Below are 12,189 nucleotides of genomic sequence, written 5' to 3'. Positions count from 1 at the left end.
GCTGTTGGCTGTTCATTANTGTNCNTGNTGCTGNTGTTAGCTAGTGNAAAAATAAAAATCACTATATANACGTATNCTTTTNGTATTGGNTTCNTTCTGAANTTGTTGCTATCCGCATTTNGAATATAACGTCACTTNTGGTACAATAAAANTAGAGAAACAATGATNNAAAATTATTTTTCGGGAATGCTGATCATGAAAAAGTATAACCTTCACCACAAATAATATATTTAAATAAACAAAATTTCAATTAATGACAAAACTTCAAACAGACATAATACAATTTTTGAATAATACATATTTCTATTATTAATGTTACGTCACAATTATTAAAGTTACGTAATCCTAAATGGAATACTTGAACCAATGAAATGAAAAAATATTACAGCTAATCGCAAGGGAAAGATTTGAATCAATGAGCAATTAGACAAGGAAAACCAATACGACAAAGATTTGACGGTCCAATAAAATGGCGTGGTCAAAGACCAATAAGTGAACAGTGGGACCGAGTAAGAACACCCATATATTATTATATTATGTCGAGAACTCCCTTCGCTTGAGCCTGAAAATCCGTATTGGCTACTGTAACCGACGCTTTGGCGGTCGTGATGACGTAATCAGCAAGGAAGTGAGCGAGCGCGAGTGATGACGTGTTCTTGTGTGTCGTTCGTGTTGGTGTGTGATAGAGTTCCCGTTTATTCTTAGCGTTGTGTGTTATTATCCGAACTATCCATTTGTTTTGCAGTTATTATATTCTCTATTGACTTCAATCGTTGGAATAAAGTTCCATATTCAGTATTTTGTTTGCTGTTGCGCAAAGAGCATTAGCTTGCCTGAGCGAGATCAGCCGCCTCCGTTTTCTTTAGATCTCCCGTAATATCAAATATTAGGTGAGGAACTTGAATCCGACAGGAATTTAGATGGGCGCCGGAGATAGCGAGCACTCCCGCGGCGAGCGAGCTGCTTATTAGTGGTTCGTGTGGGTCGACCGCGGGGCCGCTGACCCTGGCTCTATATATATAAATCGCGCCGTTGGCAATATAGTACAGTAGTAGAGACTGAAGTAGTGACAGAAGTGGTAGCAGAAGCGTTGGCAGTGTAACAACCATTGCTATACGGCGGCGTTGCTCATTGCAGGTCCAGCTGAGGCAGACGCAGAGCCCAGGCAATAAATCCTCCCATCCCGCCCAGTTCAAAGATGCCGCCGGCGAGGACCGCGGGTGGCTTCTGGCGACAGACCTGCGTGACCCGACGAGTCAGTACTTAACTAGCCGTCTTTCAGCAGGTCGTTCGGTCATCCTTTGTACAGCGTGTCGTTCGGGCATTGACCCAAGGGCCCACCGGTCGCTGATGGTCTGTTGGGGCAGCGGATCAAAGCGGATAGAGGAGTTGTGCATCAGATCCGCAGATGTCTTTGAGGTGGAGGAGTAGGTCTCCCTGATGGAGGAGACGTTCTGGGCTGCCGACGCGCTCCAAACCGAGGTGGAGCTCGACCTAGAAGGGGAGGAGCGTCAAGCCGCGATAGACGACTGGGCGTTATGCCGTCAGAAGTACCGAGAGGGAAAATCTCGAGCGCGCGCCAGAATGGATGAGGCGCGCGGAGAAGGCCCCATAGGTGGCGGCAATGTTAGTGCTGGCAGGCCGGCGGTCCGGGCCAGTAATTGACTGGTTGCCGGAGGTGACCTTCCCGAAGTTTGCTGGGAAGGTATTGGAATTCCCTTTCTTTTGGGCCCAGTTCGAGGCCAACGTTCACAAACGGAGTGACCTGGACAACGCCACCAAATTCACCTACTTGTTGTCCAGCACCGAGGGGACGGCGCGGAACGCCATCGAAGGAATTCCTCTCACTCCAGAAAACTACATCCAGGCGGTCGACTTTCTGAAAAAGCCGAGAACTTTTGGTCGGCCGAGACTGATGATACGCGAGCATCTGGCGGCCCTGTGGAGGGCGCCAGCGTGTCGCGAGATGACGGCGCGGGGCATACAGTCACTGGTGGATGAAGTGACGAAGCACTTGCGTTGTTTCACAGCACTGGACAGGGATCCATTCTCCGGTCGCCTTCCCTTAAGCGAGGGCCTGATGTCGATGTTGCAGGACAAGTTTCCCCCTGGATTGATAACGGCCTGGGATACGAACATCAGGCCGGACGCAACCGAGGACGAGGAGAACTTGCAGAATTTTCTGGAATTCGCCCAATGGCAGGTGGGGCTACTCTCCAAGTCGAAGAAAGAAGACACGAAATCATCTGCAGTAAAGTCAGAGCAACAGACGCCCTCGAAGAAACCGGCGTGTCCTGAATGGACGTATGGGGATCGCATCAGTCTACAGCGGCCGCGTTGGAGGTGTGCGCCGCTAGGAGCTGCCCGTTCTGCAGCGGGGAGCATAAGGCAGAAGAATGCGAGCAGTTTCTACAGGCGGATCTGTCCAGGAGGAGAGACATGGTGCGAACTAAGGAAGTCTGCTTCAGGTATTTAGAGATTGGCCATCGGGCGAAAAGATGTCGCGAAGGGCGCCACTGTGGAGTGGACGGATGTCGCCAGCCGCATCATAAACTCCTTCATCCGTCATCGACTACGGAGTCGGCTCGGTCTCCGGGGTCAGACCGAGCAAACCAGGGTCTTTTGGCCATGCGAAGCACCTCTGGGAAAGTTCTCCAGACCGCCCGTGCTTGCGCTTATGGACCAAACGGAAACCACGTGGTGGTGAATTGCTTGCTTGACACGGGGGCCGCAGTCTCTATCATCCGGAAGGACGTTGCGAAAGTCCTCGGGCTCACGGAGCCCAATGAGCGTTGCCGCTTCACGACCCTGGGAGGTCGTGTGGGGCCAGAGCGCCGATGTCGCAGAGTGAAATTTCGGCTTGGAGCGGTGGGAAGCTCAAGGCGACCATGGTGAAGGCGCTTGCAATTCCTCAGGTCTGTCGTAAGGTCCAACCAGGGCCGGCGGAGTGCCCGGACGTGGCACCGGCAAGGACCGTACCCGAGGGGGGACAGCGGCATGGAACGCCGCTCATGTTCGATGTATTGGTCAGCATCGACTACTATTACGAGCTCGTGACCGGTCGCATTCGAAGAGCGACCGGCGGGTCAGTGGCAGTGGAGACCCCCCTTGGTTGGATCAGGTTCGTGAGAGCCGCCCGAAGACGATCCCTTGAGGCCAAGGTCTTGTCGAAGGGCGAAGATTCAGGTGACAGCTCTCTGCGGAAGTTTGGGGAGGTTGAGTCGTCAGGAATAGCGCCGGCCGAAGACCCCGCCGCGGATGGAGCCGTGGCGTCGAAGAAGTTGAAGCTCGAAAGATCGTAAGGAAATCTCCGTGTTGGCAAGGTCGGAGGCTGCGTGGAACGGGAACGTCGACCATGGAGAGTTGACGTCCGGCGGGGAGCCGTTGGCAGTTCGGGCCAGCCGGTGGCAAGTCGCCGCATGGGAGCGTTTGCCATCCAGCGGATCCGCGAGAAGATCCGACAGGGGGAGATGGACATATCGGGCAAGTCACATGAGGCGGCTGTCACCAAGATGAAGCGGCGGCACTGGCCGCCCATAGGAGTCGACGTGCGGATAGAGATCGACTACTATTTTGACTTCGTCACCGGTCGTATGAGAAGAAGAGCGACCGGCGGTCCAGTAGCGCTGGAGGCGCTATTCGGCTGGGTAGCTCGTGGATGAGCAAGCCCCAGGTGGACCGCGGAAGTGGGAACCTTCCTGGCGAATTCTGGGAAATCCGCCGATGTGCCGTGGCGGAAAACCAGGAAGATCGAGGGCAGTGGAGATCGTTCCGGAAGAAGACGTTCCAGAAGGGAACAAGGAGGCCCTGGAGAAGCGCGAGGAGACCTCGACCTCTGGTGCAGAGAAGAGTCAGGTCGGCCTCCCGCGACGCTCAGGTCAACGAGGCCTCCCTAACGTTGTCAAACAAACCAGACAACAGCTCGCGGCGATGGAGCGAGGCTTCAAAACGTGGGCAACAGAAAAACACTGGCGACAGGGTCCCGGATGGCCAGCTGAGCCACTACAAGCTCGGCAGAGTAGACATGAGGGCTCAGGACGGACCATGCGGTTGCATGGTATTTTATTTTAATAAGGAGTATTTTAATAAGGAAATATTTATTTATCAGGAAATTAATTTTATAATCATATGCATTTTTGCATGTTTTAAAATTTAAATTTACGTGCATGCAACATGAAAAAAATAAAGCATACATATTATTCCATTTTATTAATATTAAATGAATGTGAACTTTATTCATTCCAGTTTAATCACATGGAACACCTTATAAGCAGATTTAAAAGCATAAATAACATTTTGCACTTATATTATGGCGCACACAAAAACATGCATATGCGTACAATCAAGTAAATGAATCACAAGTGCCAGAAATTTCAATGTAGATTTAATGACGTCAGCTTTTTAATAAAATATCACTACCTACATATTGTAAACAATATTTTACATTTTGGAATTTGCTAATTAATCTGCATCATTATTGATAAATGCATTTAATTTGCTATGATTTCCAGAAACAGAACAAAAAGTGAAGTTGTTAATGAATTAAAGGTCTCATTAAGTAAAAGTAAACTGATTTCATTCCAGCTTATTCGAATCAGCACTTTAAGCTGATTTGAAAATATAACTAGTATTTGCACCAATATTATGTCACATTCACACACAAACACGCATGAAATTGCCTATATTTATAGAATTGCAAAGTGATCAAAATGTGAAAGCTATCAGAAATATAATATGCTATAAATCTGTTACCATTTTTACGTAAAAATGATGACGTTTCAATCATCGTACAATGACTATAAACCACATCACATTCGAGTAAATATTTATTTCATTATACTTTATTTGTTGACATACTTATTATATTCTTTTTCAAGAGTTTTCTCTATTTACAAGTAATTTATAACATTGTTTGTTATAAATTAAATCGTGCAGGCGTATTCTAATACAATTAACTGAATGTCAATATTGTAAATAAAATAAAGTTCCAATATAAAACATGACAAATTTAAATCAAAATAATTGAAATTCAAAAGTTACAAACCACTCTGTTTGCTGCAAAATTTCAGTTATTATGATGAACATTATTCATGGCAGAAATAAATAAATATGTAAAATAGCAAAATACGTCTGAGGTGTCAACTAACGTTGTCGAGAACATCAAGCCTGTCGATTAAGGTGAATTGTTTTTCAACATGAAGTGTTTTCTTGCAGAAAAGCTGTCCAAATGTATCCCTCTCCCTAGATAACATAAACTTCACGTACAGAATTTCTTGGATTTTGCAGAAAACAACAGTAATTACTAATAAGCTTTTAAAATGATGTCCTGCGCGCTTTCGAAGGTAATATTCATCTTCAGGAATGCAAAATTTATTTGCCGAACAAGTGATTAACGCGAAAAGATGCGTGAAATTTATCGTGACCTCGAAAACCGGAATAAATTGTATAACACGCTTGAAAAAATTAATTACATTTAGATACAATGTTAAGGCAATGGTCGCTTCTTACAATAATATGCTTCATAAATTGCTACGTAAGTCAAACTCAGTTGAATATTTCAATAAAGCATTTAATGTGATGTTTCCTCTTCAGTTGGTCGATTGTTCATGGATGTCATTGTATATTCCAAAATTGGACACTACCTGTGTGTTAACTGAAAAAGCAATTCGCCATGAGGACGTACATCACATTAAACAGACCTATTGCAGTATGGAAAGTTGTGTAGCTGATTGTGTCAGGCTTTTACCTTCCTGTAAATTAATAAAATACAGTCCTTTTGCAAAAGTGTGTAATTTGTATTACGAAAATGCAACTGAACTTATTTTGCAGCCAATCGATCAGATAGGACAGTCGATACATCTTCTACTGCACAGCTGCCACAAAGGTATGATACTAATCATTTACGAAAAATTTAATTTTCTATCATACGACAGACAAATCATTTTCCATTTTTTGCAGATCTGTTTAATTTAAAAAAATCTAGAAAATTTATAAGTGAATATTCAAAATCAGAAAATGAACAGTTTGAAATATTCTGGTACTTTATTTAGACTTTTCAAATATTCCTGTGGGAATCATGGTTCCAAGTGTATATCAGAGGAATAATTCGGCAGCAATACACACACCTTCTATACACAAGAACTGCCACTTTTATGAGTTGCCTTTTGTGGAAAACTTTTATGCTCAGCGCATTCATCTTATTACAACAATTTCTCTAAATCGCTGTATTGCTTTCTGTCAAGCACCCACTTACACTTCATGCAACAGCGTTTTGTTTTCTGCCCAAGAAGGAACCTGTCTTCTTCTATCTAGAGCTACAAACTCAACATTTTTTGGAGGAATTATACCGACTCTACAAACCTCCGCATTGTTTTTTATTATTTCAGTATGTTTTAACGGTAAATGAAAATACGATTATTATTTCCAAATTGTCAGAGCATTCATAAAAATTTCAGCAAAATCATAAGTGTTTAATCCTAAGTAATTACTTGTTATTTACGTAATATTTATAAGAATTTGTTATTTATACAATGATTTAGCAGAATTATATTTTCATTTTTATTATTTAGCAATACTCACCATATTTACTTTTTAAGATTTTCATTTTCCACAAGCGTATTCCATCCCAAGGTTTAGAGAAATAGCCCCAACTGTTTACAATATATTTAATGTGACAGTATCATTATATTGTGTACATTTTTATGCAACGAAAGCCGGCATTCGCCTTCGGTTATGGGAAACTGTTGATGAATCCCAATGTTTAATGATATGCTTAGATAATTTCTTGGCAGATAACTGTGATGCATACTATTTCTCATATGGTGAAAAGACATGCCTCACTTTTCGCATAAGAAAAACCCACGCTTTGCAAAATAGCCCATTTAACCGCCATATAATAAAATTTTCTGACGGTGAGAAAGCTACTGACTTTGATATATGATTTGTATATTAATGTAAAATTCGCATAACATGATCGAACTTTAGTATGATAGTGGCAAGTACTTTAAATGTCAGTATGAGTAATTCACGTATTATAATTATTTTTGCACAATGATTTGTTCTTAAATATCATACTTGTTACAATTAATGAGTATAGTTGAAAATTTGTTAATTCTTGTGAATTATTTTAAAATAAGCTGTGATTTCATAAATTTGTCATAATCAAGAAACAAGTAATGTCACACGCTTGTAATAAAATTAACTTTGAAAAGAAGTATGCTTGATAAAGCCAGAAGCGGCATTATGTTGTAAAAATTTTTTGTTCCAGATGGAATTCTGATCAACATTGCAAAAGACCCAAGAATGCTTCGACTAAAACATTCAAATCATTTCACCACTGAAGCAAAAGTTTCTTTGTTTCAGTTTAAAGAAATATGCACAGTAAAGCACTCAGTTTCAAACGTGATTCCATGGATAAACCTTGTTCAACTATATGTGAATGTTTCATTTTTAAACGAGTGTATAAGCATATGCCGCTTTAAAAGAAACTTCGGATTATGCCAAGGTATTGCTTATTCTAAAGAAAGTAAAGCATGCGTCACTACAGTTCTGGGAAATTATGAGGATGAAGTTTATTTAAACGAAGGATATCATTTTTTCACTCTTAACAATTGCTCAAAAGGTAAGAGAGTTTTAATCCCAACATTGCAAATCATATTGAAAATTTACTAAATGCATGCAATAAATAGTATATGTAATAAAATCAAACTAATTCAAGCATTGAAATTAGCAGGTCTTATTTTTGGAAGAAAATTATTTCGCTTTCATAAAAGCATCATCATAAAGATTAATTTTTACTGACGTCAGCCACAATTATAACTTGTTTGTCATTTTTAATTCTTTTGTTTTAGACAGAGGGGAAGAACGTGCTGATAACGATCAACCTGAATTGCATCTCTTACCGATCCTGGATGAAGTTTGTCAACTGGAATTCTATAAACCTTTATTTTTATCCGGTTGGTCAGTTATAATAGAATTAAAAAATACAACTACTCTACTAGAATGTCTAACAAGCTGTGCAGCAGTTATGCAGGCATACGAATGCAGTGCTATTTACTTCATTGATGAAAGCTGCATTCTATTCAAAAGAATGCGTCACTTGCAATATCATTTCATCAGAGAAAGGGCTTCGGTTTTTGCAGAGCTGCTTTTTTGTGAACCAAACATAAGATAAACAGTACCTGCATAATCAAAAAATTACATCTTACCACATCACGCAATAATTACATTGCATATCAAAATTTGATTAAATCTGATTATTATTACAATAAAGACAAACTTATAAATATGTATATTGCTGCAGATCATTCGAACTTACATTTGCGTGAGGGATGAAACAATTAATCTTGATTTTATGCAATGTTAGTGATATAAAGGCGCAAGAGTATGTCCTACAGTGCATATTTTGTAATTTGCAGTGAAGACCTCAAACTATAGAGAGCAAGGACTCGAATTTAATGACTCGGAACTTAGGTAACGTGAAGCACTGCACCAATGAAGTGCTCTATTGACAAAGTGTGAAGGCATCTGCTGCACAGCCCACTTACGCTTGGTAATTAAGCCACGGCTTCTATTGTGAAAAATGCGAAGGTACATCCAGCTATTAAAGCATCAGCTCCCAATTGTCGCAATCGACTATTCGACTTAGCAATTTCCCGAATCAACTGCTGGTATAAAACGATGCTATTCACTATGAGACAATTTGTTTTGTGCGGCAAACGGTTAGTTTGTAACGAAAGAACAGTCGTGAGTGTCATTTAATTTAATAATATAAAATTTAAATGTTCTTCTAATGCTTAATATTTATTAATGAAAACAGCGAAAACTTCACAAAAATGAACTGCAGCAGCTATAATTTAATGAAAATGTTTAATGCTTTATAATGAAAAAGTTTCAGTGTCAATTTTTTATTTTTAGTAGTCAATTTTTTATTTTTTTACTCAATAAATGTCAAGTATTTTATATGAACAATAGTTTATTGGTAAAATATTAACAATAGCAACAAATATGAATACTAATAATGAAGCAATGAAGAGCATGATAATGCAAAAGTAACAAAATAATTTGATCAGTCCAATCAGTTTGAGATTGAAGTGCATATTTGGCAAGCTTTGAATTAAAAAAGTCAAATTTGATTGTTTACACAATAGGAACATCAACAGCATTTTTGTCATGAAAGTCAGCTTCTTTCCTTTTTCAAATTTTATCAGTGTTTTCAGTACATTTGACTTTAGCATTCGACCGATAATGTTTATTACAATACATAATTCATATTTGATAGTTTCATTAAAAGTAAACATTGCGCTTATTTGAAAGAAGTTAAACATTTTTCAAAATTAGTAGTTATTTAAAATTGGGCTTTATAAATGAAGAACAAAAAATTTGATGAAACGCTCATTAGTAAACAAAAGTGATCCAGCGGACATAGACGGAGCTAATGAAATTTTTCCTGCAGAAAATGAAGAGGAAGAAAACAAGCTACCATATGAAGAATAAGACATGAAGATCGGAGGCGGACTACGGTACTGGTTGTTTACAGGAGCGGTTGGCAAGTTGCCAGAAAAGTGTGTGTTCGTTGTTACATCGCCATTGCTTCTGATTGTTTAATAAAGTACATACTCATTTTTTGTTGTTTTATTGTCGCAATGCCATCAGGAAAGCGCGAGACAGAAAGGAAGGGAAATACGCCAGTCAATACTGGCCCGTCGCCAAATAGCGATGGACGCGCCAATAACCAAGTAGAAGAAGCGGACGAGCCTGCTCGAGGCAGCGACCCGTACAGTGATTCAATACTTTACTGATTATCGTATACATTTTCAATTTAATCTGAAGAGAAAATATAATTCAAATTGAATAAAAGTTGTAATTTACGATTTATATGATTCGTGGTTTTGTTTTAATCTTTAAGGAAAGTTATACAAGAAACATTTGAACAGTAAGCGTATTATTTCAATTTATTCGACAAGCAAATAAATATAAAAATGAGAATAATTAATGAATAAGAAAATGACTCACGGATTTATTGACGTCAACATTAACGTGATCATGTTTAAGCAGAGCTTAATAAATAAGCAAAAAAAAGCGCAAAGCAGAAACAAAACATGAATGAATAAAAAATATATACATATATGTGACATGCAGGTACGCTAAAACGTAACAGTTGTTCGAATTAGTGCTGTCAAATTTGACTAATAATAAGAACAATTTAAGTTTTAGTTAAGGCACAGCTATGCATCAGGTTGAAAATTGATTTTGAAGAAACAATATGCAAAAGATAAATTAAAAATTGATAAGAAGCGTAAAATGTGATAACAAAATGAACAAGTGGCACAAATGTTGTTGTGTATTATTATTATACGTATCGACGATTAGTTTGTTTTATTGAATTATGGGACATGCTGCCCTTTTCTTCAGAAAAAAAGCTGCTTGTTCTATTCAACAATAATAAAATGTTGAATTATTTTGGCTTTTATCCGTTGTTGTTTGTTGTTGTGGTTTACAACTTTTTTCATAAATGAAAGATGTAATATTCCGCCAGCACCTTGGTGCAACAATTAAAATGTGGCTACAGAATATTCAGTTTTGGTTTCATGCTTATATTACAACACATCTAAGTTGGACAAAAAAATCAAATTAACACTACTTTATGAAACTCTTTGTCCAGATTGTCAAGAGTTTATTTTGAATACTTTGCAGCGATATGATTGGAAATGTGGGCAAGATTTTGTTGACTTCAATTTGATCTCTTACGGTAACGCTAGGCGAACCCGACTTAACAATACATGGACTATACAATGTCAACATGGTCCCGTTGAATGTGCTCTGAACAAACTTCACGGCTGTGCTATAAGCAAGCTGATGTACGTGGGAAAATAGTTTCCGTTGTTCGTTTGTTTGGAATAAGTAGCCAAAATGAAAATGGATCCTGATGCGGCATTCTCACTTTGCAGCAAATAGAAGAAACTAGACCAAACTTTGTCAATTGCAATATACAAATGCGCAAACAGCGTAGAAGGTGATCTAATTCAGCTTGAAATGGCCGAAATTACCGCAAATGTCAAACCACATCCGCATTATTTTGTTCCTTAGATACTGATGAACGATCTCAGTACAGCACAATTGCAAAACTACCAAAATGGACTTTTTATTTTTTTTGTGCAACTGCCACCTCGGTTCTGTAGCAAAAGATTGTGCGGAGTTTACCAATTTGTTGAAACAGCGAAAGAATTTGCAGGTATACAAAGATCACAAATAATTGATATTTATTTTTCAACAGTTTAAAGTGAAAAAAAAGCTTTTTTAATAAAAATTTATAAGAAACTTCACTGAGCTTCATTTCTTACATTCATTCAAAATAAGTGGGAATATTTTTGAATTTTATTATCTGATTTATTATTATTGATTATGAAATTATTTATTGTCTTGATATTTGACTTTATTTATTAGAAATAAAATTTTTTTCCCTTTAACGCTACTTACTGTTCATAATGTAATATATACGTAGAATAATAAAAACTAAACAACAATAATAGTGTAGCGCTCGTCGGCGCTACATGGATTCATACAATCGGAAAAAGTTAATTGTTTATTAGACAAAGAACAAAACGGCAAAAATACCAATGACAAAATAAGAAAAACGGAACAGCAGCCGCAAAAACAATCACCGGCTTTCAACTTGGCGTCCCCTACTATCGATGTTCTACAAAAATTTTGGCGGGATGTGCAGGTACAATTATGTTCCATTAACTTCACAATTGCAACGGAACCGAACGGGACGGATTGCTGCTCACATTGTGCTTACTGTGTTTCCGTTGTCCTTTTATCAAAGTAAGATGTGAAAGGAATGAGAATTTGCCCCATTTTTCAATTCATTTTTTTCTTTAAAAATGTTTCGTGCATATTTTGAAATTTTTTTTCAATTCGATTATGTTTGTTTCTTAGCAAAAATTGTCAAACAAAACAGCAACAAAGCGATGATGCGTGTGTGTAGCAAATAAAGCAAAACCTTTCACACATATCAATCGCAGATGACAGTGCTTGCAAATTGATGAAAAAAATTTTTATTTTCTTCCGGTTCCAATGACCCAAATGATCAACCAACCCACTCTGGGCTGGTTCCTAAATATCCTGGGAAGGCCACAGCGTAATCCTTTCCCCTAAATGGCCCCCCTTAAATGGAATCTTACATAC

At 38.9% G+C, this 12,189-nt stretch overlaps 8 protein-coding genes across 8 annotated transcripts; 3 read left to right on the top strand and 5 right to left on the bottom strand.

The window, feature by feature from the left end:
- Positions 1-1,627: 1,627 nt before the first annotated feature.
- Positions 1,628-2,385, bottom strand: Tsp_04941 (hypothetical protein). The gene is given in 2 exon segments (XM_003369480.1): positions 1,628-1,879; positions 1,897-2,385. 2 exon segments carry the CDS (start codon positions 2,383-2,385, stop codon positions 1,628-1,630), a joined length of 741 nt encoding a protein of 246 aa, XP_003369528.1.
- Positions 2,386-2,675: 290 nt separating this feature from the next.
- Tsp_04940 (conserved hypothetical protein) lies at positions 2,676-2,999 on the bottom strand. Its single transcript, XM_003369479.1, has one exon. The coding sequence runs from the start codon at positions 2,997-2,999 to the stop codon at positions 2,676-2,678; it is 324 nt and encodes a 107-aa protein (XP_003369527.1).
- A 44-nt stretch (positions 3,000-3,043) lies between these two features.
- On the bottom strand, positions 3,044-3,538 carry Tsp_04939 (conserved hypothetical protein). The gene has a single exon (XM_003369478.1). It carries the CDS (start codon positions 3,536-3,538, stop codon positions 3,044-3,046), a length of 495 nt encoding a protein of 164 aa, XP_003369526.1.
- A 185-nt stretch (positions 3,539-3,723) lies between these two features.
- On the top strand, positions 3,724-4,546 carry Tsp_04938 (toxin-antitoxin system, antitoxin component, Xre family). Its single transcript, XM_003369477.1, has 2 exons — positions 3,724-4,057; positions 4,512-4,546. The coding sequence occupies exons 1-2, from the start codon at positions 3,724-3,726 to the stop codon at positions 4,544-4,546; spliced, it is 369 nt and encodes a 122-aa protein (XP_003369525.1).
- Positions 4,547-4,915: 369 nt separating this feature from the next.
- Tsp_04937 (hypothetical protein) lies at positions 4,916-5,523 on the bottom strand. The gene is made up of 3 exons (XM_003369476.1): positions 5,509-5,523; positions 5,148-5,453; positions 4,916-4,942 (listed from the first exon to the last, which is right to left on the bottom strand). Exons 1-3 carry the CDS (start codon positions 5,521-5,523, stop codon positions 4,916-4,918), a joined length of 348 nt encoding a protein of 115 aa, XP_003369524.1.
- A 54-nt stretch (positions 5,524-5,577) lies between these two features.
- Tsp_04936 (putative PAN domain protein) lies at positions 5,578-8,173 on the top strand. Its single transcript, XM_003369475.1, is given in 7 exon segments — positions 5,578-5,884; positions 6,051-6,385; positions 6,570-6,630; positions 6,678-6,911; positions 7,268-7,347; positions 7,363-7,621; positions 7,851-8,173. 7 exon segments carry the CDS (start codon positions 5,578-5,580, stop codon positions 8,171-8,173), a joined length of 1,599 nt encoding a protein of 532 aa, XP_003369523.1.
- A 1,186-nt stretch (positions 8,174-9,359) lies between these two features.
- Positions 9,360-9,813, bottom strand: Tsp_04935 (conserved hypothetical protein). The gene is made up of 2 exons (XM_003369474.1): positions 9,698-9,813; positions 9,360-9,594 (listed from the first exon to the last, which is right to left on the bottom strand). The coding sequence occupies exons 1-2, from the start codon at positions 9,811-9,813 to the stop codon at positions 9,360-9,362; spliced, it is 351 nt and encodes a 116-aa protein (XP_003369522.1).
- A 1,281-nt stretch (positions 9,814-11,094) lies between these two features.
- Tsp_04934 (conserved hypothetical protein) lies at positions 11,095-11,989 on the top strand. The gene is given in 4 exon segments (XM_003369473.1): positions 11,095-11,233; positions 11,537-11,575; positions 11,592-11,826; positions 11,941-11,989. 4 exon segments carry the CDS (start codon positions 11,095-11,097, stop codon positions 11,987-11,989), a joined length of 462 nt encoding a protein of 153 aa, XP_003369521.1.
- The last annotated feature ends 200 nt before the right edge of the window (positions 11,990-12,189 follow it).

Source organism: Trichinella spiralis (genome assembly GCF_000181795.1).
Source record: "Trichinella spiralis strain ISS 195 chromosome Unknown Scfld1557, whole genome shotgun sequence".
Lineage (NCBI taxonomy): Eukaryota > Metazoa > Nematoda > Enoplea > Trichinellida > Trichinellidae > Trichinella > Trichinella spiralis.
This window is presented reverse-complemented; position numbering and strand designations above follow the sequence as displayed.

Coding starts and splice junctions, on each gene's coding strand:
- Tsp_04934 (XM_003369473.1), top strand. CDS start 11,095: ATGAACGATCTCAGTACAGCACAATTGCAAAACTACCAAAATGGACTT. Junction 11,234..11,536: donor AACAGCGAAAGAATTTGCAG/GTATACAAAGAT, acceptor ATAATAGTGTAG/CGCTCGTCGGCGCTACATGG. Junction 11,827..11,940: donor TCCGTTGTCCTTTTATCAAA/GTAAGATGTGAA, acceptor TTTGTTTCTTAG/CAAAAATTGTCAAACAAAAC.
- Tsp_04938 (XM_003369477.1), top strand. CDS start 3,724: ATGTGCCGTGGCGGAAAACCAGGAAGATCGAGGGCAGTGGAGATCGTT. Junction 4,058..4,511: donor ACGGACCATGCGGTTGCATG/GTATTTTATTTT, acceptor TATGATTTCCAG/AAACAGAACAAAAAGTGAAG.
- Tsp_04935 (XM_003369474.1), bottom strand. CDS start 9,813: ATGTATACGATAATCAGTAAAGTATTGAATCACTGTACGGGTCGCTGC. Junction 9,595..9,697: donor CGCTATTTGGCGACGGGCCA/GTATTGACTGGC, acceptor TTAAACAATCAG/AAGCAATGGCGATGTAACAA.
- Tsp_04937 (XM_003369476.1), bottom strand. Junction 4,943..5,147: donor GGCTTGATGTTCTCGACAAC/GTTAGTTGACAC, acceptor TAATTGTATTAG/AATACGCCTGCACGATTTAA.
- Tsp_04941 (XM_003369480.1), bottom strand. CDS start 2,385: ATGCTCCCCGCTGCAGAACGGGCAGCTCCTAGCGGCGCACACCTCCAA.
- Tsp_04936 (XM_003369475.1), top strand. CDS start 5,578: ATGTTTCCTCTTCAGTTGGTCGATTGTTCATGGATGTCATTGTATATT. Junction 6,386..6,569: donor CATTGTTTTTTATTATTTCA/GTATGTTTTAAC, acceptor TTTATTATTTAG/CAATACTCACCATATTTACT. Junction 6,631..6,677: donor CAAGCGTATTCCATCCCAAG/GTTTAGAGAAAT, acceptor TTAATGTGACAG/TATCATTATATTGTGTACAT.
- Tsp_04939 (XM_003369478.1), bottom strand. CDS start 3,538: ATGGGCGGCCAGTGCCGCCGCTTCATCTTGGTGACAGCCGCCTCATGT.
- Tsp_04940 (XM_003369479.1), bottom strand. CDS start 2,999: ATGCCGCTGTCCCCCCTCGGGTACGGTCCTTGCCGGTGCCACGTCCGG.